General features: G+C 35.7%; 1 protein-coding gene and 1 pseudogene across 1 annotated transcript; one reads left to right on the forward strand and one right to left on the reverse strand.

Moving 5' to 3' along the window:
- Nucleotides 1-10449: 10449 nt before the first annotated feature.
- On the forward strand, nt 10450-11982 carry LOC149170352 (putative E3 ubiquitin-protein ligase ARI8). Its single transcript, XM_089425530.1, has 3 exons — nt 10450-11172; nt 11482-11589; nt 11656-11982. The coding sequence occupies exons 1-3, from the start codon at nt 10450-10452 to the stop codon at nt 11980-11982; spliced, it is 1158 nt and encodes a 385-aa protein (XP_089281656.1).
- Nucleotides 11983-16490: 4508 nt separating this feature from the next.
- Nucleotides 16491-19711, reverse strand: LOC149170353 (uncharacterized; annotated as a pseudogene).
- Between the last annotated feature and the right edge of the window lie 517 nt (nt 19712-20228).

A 20228-nucleotide genomic window follows, 5' to 3' on the forward strand; every position in this document is an offset into this window, starting at 1 on the left:
GCTACTTCCTAAATGGGATAGAAGTACAAATTGATAGTTGCAAAGGTAGGAATAATGTCGTATCCCTTTTGAAAATTTATGAGTAGAGAAAGTGTGTAGTGCCACAACACCACTCCCTTCCACAAATACCTCAAAAACTCCACAAGGCAAGGCAAGCATGTATCCCCCAACATAAGTTACAAATAAAGAAGTTGCTATGGATCTCATCAATCTCTATTTGTTGAAAAAGTGAAGATAATCACTGTATGGAAACATGTCACTTTATGTTGATATTTCAACTAGAAACGTATTACTTTCTAGTGTTTCTTATCTATTTATTTTATACTTTTCATTTAAAATTAATATCTTGACTTTATGCTTTGGGATAAATACATTTGCTATCCTAACCATGGCTACCATAGCTATTTTTTTATGTTGGTTGAGAGGGTAGCCATAACATTGTTGTTAATGGCATGGTGTCGCCTATATTTTTCTAAATGATGATATTATGAGTGTGATAAAATGCAAAACACTATTATTTATATACCATGCTTAATATCTTTGTTCTACAATTTCTATTTGAAGTGTAAATTATTATAAGAAATATAAATAAATGTACAAAAAATAATATTTTATTTAAATATAAAACAAACCATTTTCTAAATTTAAGAATCAAGGTTTAATATCTTTGTTGTACACTTTATATTTGAAATGTAAATTATTGTACACAATATATATAAATATACAAAACTTAATTTTTTATTAAAATATAAAACAAACCATCTTTTAAATTTAAGAATCGATAACTTCATGGTAAAAAATTTATCGAGGAAATAAATAAATGCTTGAAAAAATCGTAAATAAAGATAAACCTAAGAAATTAATTCCACTTAAAACAAAAGAAACTACATATTAATTCCACATAAAGCAAAAAAAATCGCTAATTTTTTATTTTATTTTTATGGAAATGAAAATAATGAGAATGGTATATGATAGGGGTTTCCGTAAATCACATCATAAACCATTTATGGACAAATGATAGGGGTTGACAAATGACTGATGATGTCATTTACGCATAAACCTCTATCGTATGCTTATTCTGGATCACAGAAGCCTCAATTCAACAATAAGAATGGTCTTGTGTGAAACTCATATACCATCGGTAATAAATGAAATGCTTCTTCTAAGAGAAAGTAATGTTGACAGCAGAATAGCATTATTTTAAATTACATTTAAAAGCAGGCAGATAATGACCAAAGTCAGCTCTTCAATATTTTTTGGTATATACGCTAAGGGACATCACTATAAATATCAGCTAAGCAAAGATTGATTTTGTACAAAAAGGCGAAGCGGACAGAGCGTTTTGTTTCTGTCGATTCCGCGAGGCTGCGAAAATAAAAATTCTCAGACTCTGATCTACTCTATCTCCACCAATATGGCGTTGTACGATGATAACGAGATATATGACAGCAAAAGCGATGAAAGGGAAAATGAAGGGGTTGATGAATATGAAGAATTGAGATATGAAAGCATGGTGGAAATAGCATGCAGCCGTCATGATGACAATAAAAGACCTATGAAATATACGGTTTTAAGTTTGAACGACATCTGTGAGCGTCAGCATAATGCTACCAAAAGCGTTTCCACTTTGTTGGTTATCTCTGAAGCCGAGGCAGCTATTCTTTTACGTCACTTCGATTGGAATTCTATTAATGCCGACGAACAATGGTTTGAAAGTGAGGAGAAAGTGAGGAATGGTGTGGTCCTATTGTTGTAGCGCGATGATAGTCGGCTTAATGCACGAGTAGGGTGCGCATGAAAAAGAAATTATTATTAGAATCAACTGCAACTTATTATTAAGTAGTGCAAGAGGGTCGCTGGACTCGGATTAATTTTTCTCATATTTTTCCATATCTCTGTTGGTTCCAACAAAAATAAAGATCTTGGACGTTTGTGGCAACCAAATCCTTTAGATTGATTATACAGTCAATATTATTGGCTCTTATTAATATATTTGATGATTATTTATTTTAATAAAATGTGGTGATTTATATTTATATTTAATGTGTGATTTTACCTAGGGTTAATCTTTGTTTTCAGTGGAAATTCATAGCTGGAAGCAAAGAGTTTAACTTGGAGTTTAAATTGTAATGCAAGGTTCAATTTTCATGAAGTGCTACTTTTGATGAATCTATCCAACATGTGGAATTGTCTTGTGGCCTGTGTATAGATAAGTGGATTAAAGCACATCTCCATGTCTAAGTAGTTCTTTTCCCTGGAAGATTAATTTTTATTATATCTATCATATTATTCATGTATATCTTTGTTCGACCATAATAAGGATGTTGGTTCAGGGCACCCAAATCCTTGTGATTGATTACTAGTTCAATATTATTGTATGTTGTAATATCTATTTTAATAAAAAAGTTATGATTTATATTTATATTTTATATGAGATTTCATTTATCGAGGTTACATTAAATGGACTTATGACATTCATGTATAAGTTTAATAAATTACATTATATCTTTGTCAATTTAATGTTTAAAGGGGTTGGATTCTATAGTGGGAAGCAACAAGTCCTTCATAGTTAGCCAAGGTTCAATTCTGGCTTAGCTTTGATGTAGTTATTCAACATGTTTTAGCACCTAGAGAGACTAGATAAAAATTGGTTTGTAATGCTTGCATAGATAATTGGATTAAATCGCATTCCTGTGTCCTTTTAAAGCAACTATTCCAGTGTAGAATGGCTAGTGACTTGGTGTTTTTTTAATCCACTCCTTCTATAAAGGTCACCCATATAATTTAATTACCTCTTTCCATGGAAATGGTATATATGGGCACCTTGAAATTTCACAATTTCAAGCCTTCACTGGGCATATATTGGCACCTAAAGGTTTTAGTGTAATTGTGTTTTTTTAAACGACCATTGCATAATACATAGAATAGTATCATACTCACCTCTACTGGAAGATAATTGGGCTGTTTTTTCCTATTTACATCTAAGCACAAAACATCACCTGAATAAACTAAAGGAGTTTGTTTTCTATTCACAAAGTAATGAAACATTGTCATCTCCACTATTTGGGGAGGCTCATTTTCACATTTTGCTTCAGCTCTAACTTTCATTGGAAAACTTTAGATAGGAAGGCCCTAAATTATCTATCCAAAAGAAAAACTAAGAGCATTGAGGAAAATAATAAATATAACATGTTAATCCATAAACAATAAAAAAAAGAGCTAGAATAGAGCACAAGGAATTATACAACTATTCCTTGCAGATTTTATCACTTAAACGAGAGATCTAAAACTGCATATTTCTGTGTATTTTTTTAATTCTTATTCCTTTCACATATTGCTTTTCTTGTCAGAGAATAGAATTTCACAAGCCTTTAAAAATACCATATGACAGTAATCTAAGATTTTACATATTTTTTGTTGCATTTGCCTTAGTCTCAAAAAAATATGTAAAAATAAATAAAATTGAGGAGAAAACTCATCTCCCTTGGTGCCAAGTAATCCCTCTTGTAACTTGCCTTGATGAAAGTTGTGGTTTACCACCCAGAGTTCATCCCAGAACCTTAGCACTAAGCATTGTTTCCAAATCAAAAGACAAACATCATCATGGTGGACTATGACTACCTATCATACCCAAAAACAAAGGAGTGCACAACCTATATTAAGTCAAATTGCCTAAAGGCAATAGAAAACCTTAGTAAGGACATTCAATTTCACATAACTTGATTCTAGTTTATGATTAAAACCATACTTGATAATTTTTCATAGAATCACACACTCTAAAGCCCCCAATGACTATGGTTTGTTTCACATTGCTCGTTAAATTAAAATAGATTTCATTCTGTTAAGGCATGTACCACCTGAATTCCATGAGTGTCATAGTGATGAGCCTCAATCCAAGACTTAATCTGCATGAGAAAACTAACCAACCTTTTTCAGGGTGGAGTGAAATTTTATTAGGTAGGGAGGAGCTCTTATGGGATATCCTTTTGGCAATCATGCAAGGATGTCTCCAAAGTGAATGCCACCACTTGAGAAGCACTCATTTTATTCACATTGATGGTAGCTTTACACACCCATCCATATATGAGATAGATAACTCCATTCTAGGTAGAATTATAGGCTCTTGGCATTGCCTCGAGGTGTGAAGAAAGAAAGAGACATAGAGAATCATATAATTTGGATGTAGAGAAAAGAGAAGAAAAAATTGATTTTAGAGAAAGAAGTGAAGGAAATGACATTCATTGTGTGCATTTGTGTTGCTTTTATTGTCATTTTTTTAGTGGAAATATGATGGGATTTCAACTTCAAAGGATAACTACCTTATAGAATGTGGATCAAAATGCAACATCACAGTGGGTAGAAATATCTTTAAACCATATACCCCCTCCTAAAAAGAACGAATTTAAAACAAAATATCGTACAGATATCAAAACAATGAATTGTGTGCAGATATATATAGTCTAACATCTAGTCCTTTCACATTCTTTACAATTCCAGAGCTTCAGATATGTTGGAATGAGTTGTACAAATCTACCTTAATAGATATCCTTAGCAGAGTTTCTTCATAAACCATTGTTCCAAATAATTACTTAGCTAAGTGACTAGGGGCCTGAAGTTAACTTGGGCTCCTTGTCGTACTCACTTCCTCCTCTCCTTTGCCTGGATATGATCTACGTCTTGCCACTATCTACTTAAATTTCTTTCCTCTTTAAGGCTTAAAATTTCATCAAAACATGCCTTACCGAAAAAGGAAACTAGTTTGCATGCACTGGTTTTGCATGCAATTTGATTTTGGTACAAGAGTTAACAGGACTTTGCATGAGTTTTGGATTGAAAATCGTAAAATGGTGGAGAAACCATGAAGAAAATTTTGCATAGGACCATTGTATGAAACAAACCTTTTATGAAAAACCAGTTTTTCACCAATAAAATGAGAATTAAAGGATAACTACCTTATAGACTGTGGACCAAAATGCAACATCACATTGGTGGAAATATCTTCAACGCATATACCCCTCTTGAAAATAAAAACTTTAAAACAAAATCGCATACAAATATCAAAACAATGAACCACATGGAGATATGTAAAGGCTAACGTCTAAAACAATGAACCACATGGAGATATATAAAGGCTAACGTATAGACCTTTCACATTCATCACAATTCCATAGCTTCAAATATGGTGGAATCAGTTGTACAAGTCTACATGAATAATATTTACATAGATTTCCTTAACACAGTTTCTTTAGAAACGATTGTTCCAAATAATTAGGTAATTCATGAATGAATAAAGAATACCAAATAAGCATTTTATGAAATAATTCTCTATTTGGGAAACTAAATATATAGAGGGCACCTTTTTACAAGGATGTTTTTCGAACACAATTTGGCACCATAACCTAAATTTAAATTTACTTCCCTAAGTAAGACACTATTATTTCTGGAATTTGTTCCCATTATCATGCCCGAATAATACAATCAAGAATAAACGTTGCTTCCATATCCATAGAGTCATGTTACCATGGAAGCACTGGAATATGGAAAAAATATTAACCAACAATGCAGAAGCCTCTTGAAAATTATTAATTAACTGGCAAAAGGAAGGGATGGTTCATGCCAATAATTTGAAAAATGAATGGACAAAGTATCTTGATATAGAAAAAATGAATAATAGACTACCTCAATAGAGAGAACTTGTACGAAGTGCCACAAGTCATGATTTCTACCTTCGTCTCCAAAAATGATACCCAACAAACTACAGTCTGTCCTCTTTGTCACTTCTTACAAAATTGGAATCTGATGGTCAAAGAGAAAGTTATGACAATTTTCCCGTGTTGACATGTTTGAGATCGAACTTAGGAGCCTCTAAACAGACTAACTTCCTCAGTTCATATATTTGAGACTATAGCTAGACAAGATCTGAAACTCGGTCATGAGGTTTGTCACGATTTTGGCTCAAATGGGTTTTAATTTCAGCTTCTGGACCTTTTTATAAACAAAATGTATAGCAAAAATTCCACGATGACCTATTTGAAGCAGTGAAACCATAAAATAAAAAGCTCTCACACCAATTGTTATGAACAAGCTCACAAAAATAGAAGAAAGAGATAGATCAAGGACTTGAAAAGTAGTCTCTTCGAGGGGGAAACATAATTTACATTACATAAATGAACATGTTAATCTAGGTTGTCATTGATGTCAATATAGCAGTGTTTGTGATTACAAATTCTTTGATACATGAATGCCCATTGATGCCCATTGGTCATAATTCTCATAGTGATGAAAGTTTGATATATGATAATATGATGAGATGGAGGACCCAAGTGGATTGAACAACAGGAGGTCAATTGAACATCAATTGAACAACAAATGATGTGAGGTAAATTGAAGAGAAATTCAACAGTGGGAGGTCAATTGAACAACAAATGACGCAGGAGGTCAATTGAACAACAATTGAACAGCAATTGAACAACAATTGAATGCAGCAATTGAACAACAAATGACATAGTAGATCCAGTAAAGAAATAGGGGCAAGAAGCCAAAGAATAAGAGGAAGAGTTCATCAGAAGCCATCAAGGAAGCAAGTTATCACATATGCCCAAGGGTAAGTGTTATCAGAAGAACGAAGAGCAACAACGATATCAGAGGAGAAAAGAAGAAAACATCCAAGGAGCCATATCGAAAGTATCACATGTAATATATGCCCGAGAAGAACCGATATGAAGAAAACAGTGGAGGAGCATAAACAGAGTTATCGGAGGTCACAGGAGATAATCCATTGGAGAAACAGCTATCAGAAGAGCGGAAGAGTGAAGAGTGATCACAGGAGCAACAACTATTGAAAGAGCGGAGGTTAGGAGTGTACGGATGTTTGATCGTGGCTGAAGGCCCACGCTAAATCCTAGTCGTCGATCTCATTTTCAAACACTTACATCACAGTCAACAACGACGGTTAGACCTGTTTTTAAACCATGTACTACTTGAAGACCTGCAGGCCATAGATTTGATGACCTCATATACCCAATGGATATCGGGTCATAAAGTGATTGGACGTTAATCTCAAAACAGACTCAAACTTTTATAGATCAAGGATTTATAATCCTTATCAGCTCCGTAAGGGCAGTTAAGCATCGTGAATGTTCCCCGACCGATATCGTTGTGACCCACTGGATCCAGCGTGCCTTGATCAAACGATGTAGTATCGGCTATTGGGTTTTTTGATAGGGTGGATCAACAACCGTCACATTAATGATGAGATCAATGGTGGAGAATTAATCCAATAAGACTTGGGACTGAGTAGACTCGAGAAGTTTATGGACACAAGTTTATTTTATTTGGGGTCTCGTCGTGTGCATTCACGTCGGACCAGTGTTCGTTTGCAGGATTAAAGGAATAACTTCGTTTTTTCATGAAGTTGCGATCGCAATTAAACGTGATGACGTGGCATGTGGGACCTCCATATGGGTAACGTATCTCAGGCATCTATCATAGAGATGAGGTAACAGTTCACAACTCGTGAACTTGAAGGAACGGAGGAATCCGGAAGGTCAAGTGAATGAAAGAAGAAGTTGAAAGGACAAGAAGCCAAAGGTTTGGCAGACGATGAAGATACAAAAGAAGCCAAAGATCGAGTGAGAGAGATGTAAGCAGAAGGACAGAAGTAATCTGTAGGTCCAGCAGGATAGAAGGAAGCCGAAGGTCTAGCGGGGCAGAAGGAAGCCGAAGGTCCAGCAAGATAGAAGGAAGCCAAAGGTCCAACAGGACAGGAGGAAACCGAAGGTACAGCAGGATAGGAGGAAGCCGAAGGACAAATAAATTCTGTTGATTGGGTTAATCTTTGAAAGGCTTAGATTTGTGATTAATAAATCAAGTAAATAACGCAACCTAAAGAACAATTCTGTGAAGGGGAAAAATAAAGCTTCATCTGACATCGTTTGAAGGGAGCAGTAGCCAGCACCGACATTAAATCATTTGTGAGTCTTGTTCTAGGAAGTAAGAGATCGCGATAGCAAGAATAGTGAGAAGCAGTCACGCTTGAAACAGTTACCGCAACAATAAAGAACAACGGCTTGAAAATACAGAATTCCTTTTGTGCATACGTTGAGGCTTTGCACAAATATCTTGTTGGAAAGCTTCAACAAATTTTGGAAACATTATTGGAGATCATCATGCCTATTTGAAATCATCATGAGGTAACTTTGCAGACTCTGTTAGGGAAATATGAAGAGTTGTGAAGACTCCTTCATATGAAGACAGGTTGTCATTGATGTAGCAGTGAAGGTGTAGATAGACAGAATTCAGTGAAGAAGATGTTGGGAGCAGAGAATTACTATCAAACATATCTAGACAAAATATAGCAGTGGGTTGGAGCCCAGAGGGTTGGTGCCCTGAAGGTTGGAGCCTCAAACAAACAAGGTTGGTGCCTTGACAAGATAAGGTTGGAGCCCTTGGGGTTGGTGCCTCAGAATTGGAAAGATTGGTGTCCTTGGAGTTGGTGCTCCTAAACACAAGGTTGGTGCCTTGAGAAGACAAGGTTGGTACCCTAGATGTTGGAGCCTCACAAATGACCAAGTTGGTGCTTGGAAACATATTGAACACAACAATAACAATAGTGGGCTTCTATGGGGCACAATAATAACAATATGGGGACAACATGGGGACAACAATAATGGTAAGGGTTACAATGACAATAATAATAAGGGAATACACTAGTATTATAGGGACCTAACAAAGCCCATATCTTTATTAGGATCTTCATTCCGACAAAGCCTTGTATTTAATGGTGTTTCGATATCTAGAATATACGAAGTAAAAACGGGAGAGGAGAAAACTTCAAAATGCACATGTTAACTCCAGTTATATTTCAAATCGCTTAAACAAGGAACAACCTCTCTTGTTCTCAGTAAGTAACAATGCCTCTTCCACCCATACTACAAATATTCAATAAATGCTTCAAACATACCTTTAAGGAAATAAAATAAAGGTTAAAGAAGAGAAAGGCTTCCTCCACAATGAGGTGATGCAAACAACTTCATCGTGGTATTAAACAGGTCTTCTGGCAATGAAGCGATGCTTTGCATCTCCTTAAGGTGACTCTGTTGGGTTACTCAATAGGCTCGCTCACAGCGGAGTAACACGAGGGAATGTGTTTAACCCATATTATCAAAAGCTTGGTATACTTGTCATCTTTCTCCCCTAACAAAACACTTGAGGTGTGACTAGACTTATGTTGATATGTTTCAAGCTAAGAAAAAAATAGAAGGGTTTATTCCTTTAATCGAGATAAGTGATGTTTAGGTTAACTTATTACTTGATGTTCGCATACTAAATCTATTAGTAATTATGTTTTAATATGCTCATTTATTTTTTTAGACAATCAGCTATAAGAAAATAATTTTGATGTCCATGAATGTATGAAGCTGAGTCACCCCCGCCCTCTCAGTTTAGTCAAGTTTTCATCAAAATATACTCACCTCATTCAGTGGATGCTTTTGGGGACCAAAATCCCCCAAAATGGGGGTGTATGATCTGGATTGGATGAGTATCTTCTTTTTCATCCATCTTGATGCTTCCAAAGTAGAAAAAGTGGAGGAATCAATCCACAAGACTATTTTTCCAGCAGTGCTAGTTTGGAAAATCTCAAGTCAAAAACATCAAGAGTCATTTTGAGACCTTAAATGAACATATTTTGCATTCTCGGCCTTACTATGGAATATCTAAATGTATATGTAATAGGATCATCCTAATAATGAAGGGATTGCATGTGTAATGTGTGGATTGGTGTATATAGCGATGATGTATTCATTATGGATGGTATGGATGTTATTTCAATGTATGAATCTATTCGAGGTATTTTGAGGCATTTCTGTATTATTATCTATATTTGGGTTGTCATTAATGCTCACATTGTTGTACATTGTGTCAACTATTGAATTTTATGTATTTGGCTTATAACATTTGGTATGAGAGCATATAATCCTAGGGTTTTTATACTTTGAATGAATCACTTTTACATTTTCATTACATTTTTTATGTGATACTTCAAATGGTGAAATTTTTGGCATATTTAGAAGAAATATCAAGAAAAATTTGGTTAAAATTTAATATGCTTCTCCTAGTGGGAGGAATAAATGGCGGGGAAACAGCTTTACTTTGGGTTGTAAGCATTATTTTAAATTACGTCTAAAATCAATCGGATAATCACCCATGTCGGCTCATGAATGGTTTTTGGTATCTGCGCCAAGTTACATGAGTATAAATATCAGCCAAGCAAAGATTGATTTAGTACAAAAAGGTAAGGAGACACAGTTTCTTGACAACATTGCGGTTTAGCTTTAACCTGATTGAACACGGTCAGAGAGTTTTGTTTCTGTGGATTCCGCAAGGCCCGGAAAAAAGTCTCATTCTCTGATCTACTCGAACTCGACCAATATGGCTTTATAAGATGAAATGTCCGATAATGAGATATATGACAGTGAGAGTGATGAAAGGGAAAGCAACGAAAGCGAAAACGAAGATGAAGAATTGAGATATGAAAGCATGGTGGAAATAGCACGCAGTCGTCATGATGACAATAAAGGACGTATGAAATATACGGTTTTAAGTCTGAACGACATTGGTGAGCGTCTACACAATGCTACCAAAAGTGTTTCCACTGTGCTGGCTGTCTCGGAAGCCGAGGCAGCTATTCTCTTGCGTCACTTCGGTTGGAATTCTGTTAATGCCAACGATCAATGGTTTGCAGACGAGGAGAAAGTGAGAAATGCTGTGGGCCTATTGTTGCAGCTGGATGATAAACATGAGACCAAAGAAGAAAAAATGGAAGAGTTAACTACCTGTCCGATATGTTTCTATGATTTCAAGATCAGAGACATGAAGTCACTCAAGTACTGCGACCATTTATTTTGCCAAGATTGTTGGCGAAATTTTATTCACACATCAATAGATCATGATGGTGTAGGATGCATCAACCTACGATGTCCACATCAAGGTCCACGATGCCATGCCATTGTGAGTGAAGACATGGTTTTTTCTCTGGGGTTACCTGAGGAAGATACGAACAAATATAGAACCTATCTTGTGAGGTCATATGTTGAACAAAACAGTATGGTTAAATGGTGTCCAGCGCCAGACTGTGGCTACTGTGTGGAGGTTGACTCTGCTAATTCTAATGTAACTCATGAGGAGGTTTTCTGCAATTGTTCACATAAATTTTGTTGGAATTGTTTAGAGGAGTCTCATCGTCCAATAGGCTGCGACACAGTCAAAAAATGGATTGATCAAATTAATAATGGTGATTCACTCAATGCGTACTGGATATTTTGTAATTCCAAGCCGTGTCCAAAGTGTGATGGACCAATAGAGAAAAATCAAGGGTGTATGCACATGACATGTACGTCCCCGTGTGAATTTCAATTTTGTTGGTTATGCCTTGGTGATTGGTTTAAACATAATTCTTGCAATCAATATAGTCCTGATCAGGTTGCAACAACATCAAGAATAATTGATGCAGGGAATCAATCCAGGAATTCGGCCTCCGTCGATTCTAGGAAAACGTTTGCAGCTAAAACATCTTCTTCGGATAGGTTGGTATTTTATATGGAAAGATGGAAGGCAAATGAAAAGGCATAGGAAAATGCGTTATCTGATCTGCAGGCTGTGCGAGAGGTAGAGATTAAAAGATTGAATGAGTGTAAACAGACGAGAATGAGTCGATCTGGTTTAACAGAGTTCAAATGTGTGGTAGATGCATGGTTGCAGATAGCAGAATGCATGCACATGCTTAAATGGACATATGCATATGGCTATTATTTAACACAAGCATCCAGCGATCATGATCAGGAAGCTGATATTGTTCGCAAAAAACAAATTCTTTTCGAATTCCTGCAAGGTGAAGCTGAAAGTAGTTTAGAACGACTTCATCATTGCGTTGAACGAGAGTTGCAAGACCATATAGAAATCGCCCTTAAAGCTGACGCTTAAAGGTGATGAAGTTGCGATCACAATTAAAGGTGATGACGTGGCATGTGGGACCTCCATATGGGTAACGTATCTCGGGCATCTATCATAGAGAAGAGGTAATAGTTCACAACTCGTGAACTTGAAGGAACAGAGGAATCCGGAAGGTCAAGTGAATGAAAGAAGAAGTTGAAAGGTCAAGAAGCCAAAGGTTTGGGAGACGATGAAAATACAAAAGAAGCCGAAGATCGAGTGAGAGAGATGTAAGCAGAAGGACAAAAGTAATCTGTAGGTCCAGCAGGATAGAAGGAAGCCGAAGGTCTGGCGGGGCAGAAGGAAGCCGAAGGTCCAGCAAGATAGAAGGAAGCCAAAGGTCCAACAGGACAGGAGGAAACCGAAGGTCCAGTAGGACAGGAGGAAGCCGAAGGACAAAGAAATTCTGTTGATTGGGTTAATCTTTGAAAGGCTTATATTTGTGATTAATAAATCAAGTAAATAACGCAACCTGAAGAACAATTTTGTGAAGGGGAAAAATAAAGCTTCATCTGAGATCGTTTGAAGGGAGCAGTAGCCAGCACCGACATTAAAGCATTTGTTGGTCTGGTTCTAGGAAGTAAGAGATCGCGATAGCAAGAATACCGAGAAGTAGTCACACTTGAAATAGTTACCACAATAGTAAAGAATAGAGACTTGAAAATAGAGAATTCCTTTTGTGCGTACGTTGAGGCTTAGCACAAATATCTTGTTGGAAAGCTTCAACAAATCTTGGAAACATTATTGGAGATCATCATGCCTATTTGAAATCATCATGAGATAACTTTGCAGACTCTGTTAGGGCAATATGAAGAGCTGTGAAGACTCCTTCATATGAAGACAGGTTGTCATTGATGTAGCAGTGAAGGTGTAGATAGATAGAATTCAGTGAAGAAGATGTTGGGAGCAGAGAATTACTATCAAACATATATAGACAAAATATAGCAGTGGGTTGGAGCCCAAAGGGTTGGTGCCCTGAAGGTTGGACCCTCAAACAAGCAAAGTTGGTGCCTTGACAAGATAAGGTTGGAGCCCTTGGGGTTGGTGCCTCAGAATTGGAAAGATTGGTGTCCTTGGAGTTGGTGCCCCTAAACACAAGGTTGGTGCCTTGAGAAGACAAGGTTGGTATCCTAGATGTTGGAGCCTCACAAATGACCAAGTTGGTCCTTGGAAACATACTGAACACAACAATAACAATAGTGGGCTTCTATGGGGCACAATAATAACAATATGGGGACAACATGGGCACACCAATAACAGTAAGGGTTACATTGACAATAATAATAAGGGAATACACTAGTATTATAGGGACCTAAAAAAGACCATATCTTTATTAGGACTTTCATTCCGACAAAGCCTTGTATTTAATGGTGTTTCGATATCTTGAATATGCGAAGTAAAAAAGGGAGAGGAGAAAACTTCAGAATGCACATGTTAACTTCAGTTATATTTCATATCGCTTAAACAAGGAACCTCTCTTGTTCTCAGTAAGTAACGATGCCTCTTCCACCTGTACTACAAATATTCAATAAATGCTTCAAGCATACCTTTAAGGAAATAAAATAAAGGTTAAATAAGAGAAAGGCTTCCTCCACAATGAGGTAATGCAAACAACTTCATCGTGGTATTAAACAAGTCTTCTGGCAATGAAGCGATGCTTGCGTCTCCTTGAGGTGACTTTGTTGGGTTACTCAATAAGCTTGCTCAACGGAGTAACACGAGGGAATGTGTTTAACCCATATTATCAAAAGCTTGGTATACTTGTCATCTTTCTCCCCTAACAAAACACTTGAGGTGTGACTAGACTTATGTTGATATGTTTCAAGCTAAGAAAAAAGTAGAAGAGGTTATTCCTTTAATCCAGATAAGTGATGTTTAGGTTAACTTATTACTTGATGTTGGCATATTAAATCTATTGGTAATTATGTTTTAATATGCTCATTTAATTTTTCAGACAATCAGCTACAAGAAAATAATTTTGATTTCCATGAATGTATGAAACTGAGTGATCCCCGCCCTCTCAGTTTAGTCAAGTTTTCATCAAAATATACTCACCTCATTCAGTAGATGCTTTTGGGAACAAAATCCTCCCAAAATGGGGGTGTATGATCTGGATTGAATGAGTATCTTCTTTTTCATCCATCTTGATTCTTTCAAAGGAGAAAAAGTGGAGGAATCAATCCACAAGACTATTTTTTCCAGCAGTACTAGTTTGGAAAATTGCAAGTCAAAAACATCAAGAGTCATTTTGAGGCCTTAAATGAACATATTTTGCATTCTAGACCTTACTATGGAATATGTAAATGTATATGTAATAGGATCATCCTAATAATGAAGGGATTGCATGTGTAATGTGTGGATTGGTGTATATAACGATGATGTATTCATTATGGATGGTATGGATGTTATTTCAATGTATGAATCTATTTGAGGTATTTTGAGGCAATTCTGCTATTATTATCTATATTTGGGTTGTCATTAATGCTCACATTGTTGTACATTGTATGAACTATTGAATTTTATGTATTTGGCTTATAACATTTGGTATGAGAGCATATAATCCTAGGGTTTTTATACCTTGAATGAATCACTTTTACATTTTCATTACATTTTTTTCTATGATACTTTAAATGGTGAAACTTTTGACATATATAGAAGAAATATCAAGAAAAATTTGGTTAAAATTTAATATTTTAATTCACTATACTTTCATAGATATATTTGGTATATTTGGTGGATGTTAGGGTTTGTGATTCGTTAACAAGGAGCCACTGTCGTGGCGGTAGTCCCTGCCGAGGTCTGCAAGGACAACACAAATGGATTGTATACTGTCCAATTTGAAATGGGATTTGAAATGGAACTGAAATAGTTCACCTAGAGCTGTCAAATAGACGGTGATGTGCGGAATTTGATATGCAATTGGGTTTTATTCAAAACCTATGGATTTTGTTTTAGTTAGACCTACTGAAAAGCTGAAACAGAGCTTATGAAGGTGCAATTTTTCCTTTTCCTTTTGCTTTTGCGGTCACATATTGTATTTCCATTAACTTATTTACGTGGTGTTATCTAATTAATATGAAAGTTTACAAATATAATCATAGGGTTGCTTATTGAAAAGACAGAAACATAGGTAAAATAATACCAAATACAATAAAAACCTCTGCGGTGCTGAGCCCTCCTTTCATGGCTCCACGTTTGAACTTCATTTGAGCTTCTTCTGACATGGGAGCATCATCCGAACTCATTTTTCCTACCAGATAATTAACTACCTATTACTTTGGGATCACGCTTTTCACTGGTTGATATCTCTATTCTATTCCGAACAATTTGCAACATGATGTGCTCCATTGAGACAATGATGTATATATATATATATATATATATATATATATATATATATATATATATATATATATATATATATAGGTTCCTATGGTACTATGAGGTATGTTCTATTGGATAAGCTTTAGTATTCGAACGACATGCAGTCCATTTCATATATGGGTACTTGTTTATCCACCATGTTTCACTCTGAAAGAAATATTCATGTTCGAAGGGTACAATCACATAAAACTATTTAATTAGAAATTATTGAATAATCTATAAGAGTGTATTTTGTTTATCCACCATGTTTCACTCTGAAAGAAATATTCATGTTCGAAGGGTGCAATCACATAAAACTATTTAATTAGAAATTATTGAATAATTTATAAGAGTGTATTTTTTTGAAAACAAAATATTAAAATAAATTTTTAAATGTGCACTTTATTAATGTCAGTGGAACTTTCCAATTTTACATCAAAATTCCATAAATAGATATTTATGGTTAAGTCTGTGTAATATTTGAAGTTCTATTTGAACAACTAAGAAATGATTTGCTTGATTAATCTATATGTTTAGATGATAGCTTTGCAAATTTTAAAAATATTTTAGAATTTAATGAAAAATAAGGCGATCAATTGTTTGACAATTGGATTAATTTTAAAAATACATATAATCTTTTAAACTGAAATCAACATTACAAAGTAAAATATCTATCAATTTCAAACTCAAAATGTAGTATGTTTAATCTAGATGTAAAATGTATACCTCAAAGGACTAAAGTATTTAGATGCTCATTTATGCATTTAAAGGTATCAATGTTCATGTGTGTTTTGTGTATAAGTAGGTATGTATATTTCATTTTTTTGGTGAACAACTTCTATGCAAGATCAAACTCTACCAAACAAATTATGTTAATATATATACACATAAAATTATTTATATTTTTTTTTATTAATTTATTGTTATTATTATGTAAACTTATCTAATAATGATGTTAACAATAACGACGGAGCTAGAAATTAATAACGGACACTTTCCATTGATTAGGAAAGCTCTCTCATCATAGCTAGTTATCAGTAGATGTATTTCTAAAAATATTAATTAATTTCACATGATATACCACCCTGTAAAAATATTAATTAATTTCACATGATATACAATGCTCGTTATGAATCTCATTCATGTAAATTGTAAAAAAAGTATTTGTAAAAATAGCTGGGCTGTGGTGAGTTACTAACCTGGTTCGACCCACAAGGGCTTCTCACTAGGGCGTTAGGTTGCATAGATCTGCCAGATATTGTGGTTGCAAGGGACAGAGGCATGAGACACAGGCCTTTGCTTTGCAGAAACTGCATTGGCAATTTTGCTACCTCTCCTTCTGTTATGGACGATCCCTCCTCATCTCTGCAAATATTCTCAGTATCCTTTTTGATTTTGCTAAGTTGCATGCTGCTTGAAGCCTGACATTTCATCAAATTTCTGTTAACCTTTATTTTTCAATTTCTAATGTTGGTAATCACATCAAATGATATTATTGAAGAAACTACTTCAGAATAACAAATAACATGATTATTACATCTGCAGAGATATCTGCTATAGCCTGACCAATTGCTCCTGTGCCACCAAGTCTACTCATGCTTAGGACCTGTCAATGGAGACTGCTCTCAGTATTTGGAGAATAGTAGCTAATCTAGCCCTATGCCTGTAAGCTTAAAATTCGTAAAGAAAATTTACCTTCACTTGCAACTGCAGAAACTTTACGTACTCAATTATTTCGTCCAGCATAGCTGTCTTGTCGGTCTGCATAAAAACATGTCCAATGTCCATTCCATTCAACATGCTAAAATAAATTTTTCTCGCAAAATTTTTAATACTATTTGAGAATAAGGACAGTACGCAAAAACTTTCTTCATACCCTACATGTTGCATTGATGCTTCACAATTAGCCTAACTACTCGTTCGTACTCTTAGAAAATACAAAGAAGAAACACATCTGATGAACTTGGTGCAGGAAATCCTACTCGTCTCAGGGCAGCAACAACAATTTAACTGGTAAAGTCTATCAAAGTGTATGTAGTCTACTACTAGACTACAGGTACTTGTAACTTCAACTTTGCACTATTGTTAATAGTCCCCTTATCATCTCTATGATAAAATCATTATCTTTAGGATGACACAACACAATCCCTATGGATATAGTAGGTACCTTTAAGACAACACAACACAATCCCTATGGATATAGTAGGTGTAACTTGGATTGGGTTGCTTTAATGATAGTTTTTATATTTTCCCCTTTTCCTTTCACTCGTAGTAGGGGAATAAGTGGCCTATAATGGTAATGCAATTCTTAAGAATCAATTATTGTGTTCCTTTCGGATCTTGCATATCCTCTTATCATCCACTAATATTAAATATTACTTCCAAACTGAAACACTCTCCACGAAATTATTTCTCATTTATCCCTTTTCTTAACCATTTACCATTAACCCACTCAAGTTGTCAATGACCTCCCAGTCCAAAGTGATATAACTAAACAAATCTGATAGGTTTAGAAAAGAACTATGATTGGCTGTATTTATTACGATTTGGTGCACAATATCATGTGGTATTTATGTTCCTCAAACAATTTCAAAGTGGATTACGTTTAAGTTTATCTGATATAGTAATATGCATATCTCTGAAACTATCTGAAAGAGGTACTGTAAAGGTTGCCATTAGGCGTATCCAATATATGAATCGCCATTTTTCAGGAAGTTATGAAAAAAGAGGAACTTGGAGTACCGACAATGAGATTTGATTTTTCATTTTTACACAAAGGAAAAGGAACTCCCAAACAAGAAACATACATTACAACTAATCAATATTAGAGATTATATGTTATTGTGGATCACTTCTATCAAGCAAGAAAATCACCTTACTACAGTTGGGAACCAGCTCTTGTAATGCCTTCATTCTTTCTACAATTCTTTCTCTTCGTTACTGTAAACATGGCCAAACCACTTTGGTAAGTTTGTCTTCATTCAGATTAATTAGCTAAAGTCGAGTGATAGAAATATTATGTAAACGATGAAATTCAAAATGTGATAAATTAGCTAAAGTCGAGTGATAGAAATATTATGTAAACGATGAAATTCAAAATGTGATAGAAGTATTATGTAAACCAGAAATTCAAGGTTCAAACCGTGACTAATAATTTGGCAATATCACAACTAAAAAAGAGTTGGGCAATATCACACACAGATGAAACACCATGTTTAAAAATCAATAAACAAGAAATACTCTGGGAGATTCTGGGCATGATCACTATGTTTAGCATATATGGAATTGGGCAATAACTTACTCTTTCGGCAATACTATGAGGATCTGTCGCTTGACCATGCCTGGCCCTTACTCGAGGGCGTGCGGGTGCGTGTGCAGGTGCTGCCACAATTCCCGGTGGAGGTGAAGACTGAGCTTGCGGTTGAGAGAGCGCTAATTCATAACTGCTCTGTTGCCCTGCCTGTCCATTATTTGATCCAACAGCTATTCCACTACCGGCGAAATTTGTAAAGGGCGCCTACCCAATTAAACAATTACAGTTTTCAACATACAAAATTTACAGAATGCATAATTTACAAGATTACAGGCGAAATTTCATTACCGTATTGGCTGGCCTGGTGAGAACTGCTTCTGCATCCCTCAATCTCTTCCCCAAAAGCCGAGCTGTATCCACCTTTGTTTGACCTAGGCTGAGAGGAATAGGGTTGAGGCCGACCTAAGGTGGCCGCCATGATTGCGTAGGGGATGGTACAGTAACCGTATCCGCAGCAACAACAACAGCAGAGCCTGAAGCAGGGGACCTAAGTACAGTCAAAAGTCCAGCGCTACTAATGCCTGCTAACAACGGTGAAGAGCTTGCATTTCCCCCTGCTGTACCCAGCTGTGTGAGACATCTTACTATCTGTAACTTGCTATCAAAGTCTCTCAGCACAAATTGAAAATGAAATGAGTCATATCTGCAACTAAAAATTGAATGCCTAGCTCCAAATGTATATTTATCTCTGAATGTAAACCTATGGCGAGTTTAAGATGGATGAGCATGTGTGGCAGGTGTAAGCATGCTGTGTGGCATGTGTCAAGTGTAAGCGTCAAGTGTAAGAAGCAGACGAATTACTATAAATGTTCAAAGTATTTTTCGAAACTGTTTACATAACATTTTATGCGGTGGGTGGAAATGAGCCATCCAAACTTTGCGTAAAATTCACAAAGCGAAATGAGCCATCCAAACTTTGGTCTAAAATTCACAAAGCGAAACAAACCATCCAAACTTTGGTTAAATTTTTTTTTGGATTTGGAAATTCAGCAACCGGGCAATAAGACCTCCAATATAAAACTTTGGATAAAAAGCAAGAAACATCAAGACTCTAAAATAAAACTTTGGGTAAAAGAAAAAAACATCAATTAAATGTTCTGGTCAACTCAAATTAATAGAGAATCAACTGCGGATGGAACTCTATAATCCCTGCTATGCCGGAGGGAGGGACTAATAATGACAACGGAATGTTTCTCCGGAAAAGAGTAATAATGACAACAGAATGCTTCTCCTCGTGGGAGAAATAGATGGCGGGGAAACCGCTTTACTTTGGGTTGTAATCATTATTTTAAATGTAACCAGATAATCACGGAAATTCCTATTTCCACCACTATAGGAAAGTTAATGCACCCTGGCAAGGGGAATAGTGGCTGCCTTGCATTTATATTTCTGCCAAAGTTGACTTTGGCATGTTAGCAACAAGGCAGCCACTATTCGGGTGCATTAACTTTCCTATAGTGGTGGAAATAGGAATTTCCGATAATCACTAATGTCGGCTCATGAATGGTTTTTGGTATCTGCGCCAAGTGACATGAGTATAAATATCGGCTGAGCAAAGATT

The sequence above is a fragment of the Pinus tabuliformis genome, chromosome 4_2, assembly GCF_031772625.1.
Source record: "Pinus tabuliformis cultivar Carrire ecotype Pingquan chromosome 4_2, CPIR1, whole genome shotgun sequence".
Classification (NCBI taxonomy): Eukaryota; Viridiplantae; Streptophyta; class Pinopsida; order Pinales; family Pinaceae; genus Pinus; species Pinus tabuliformis.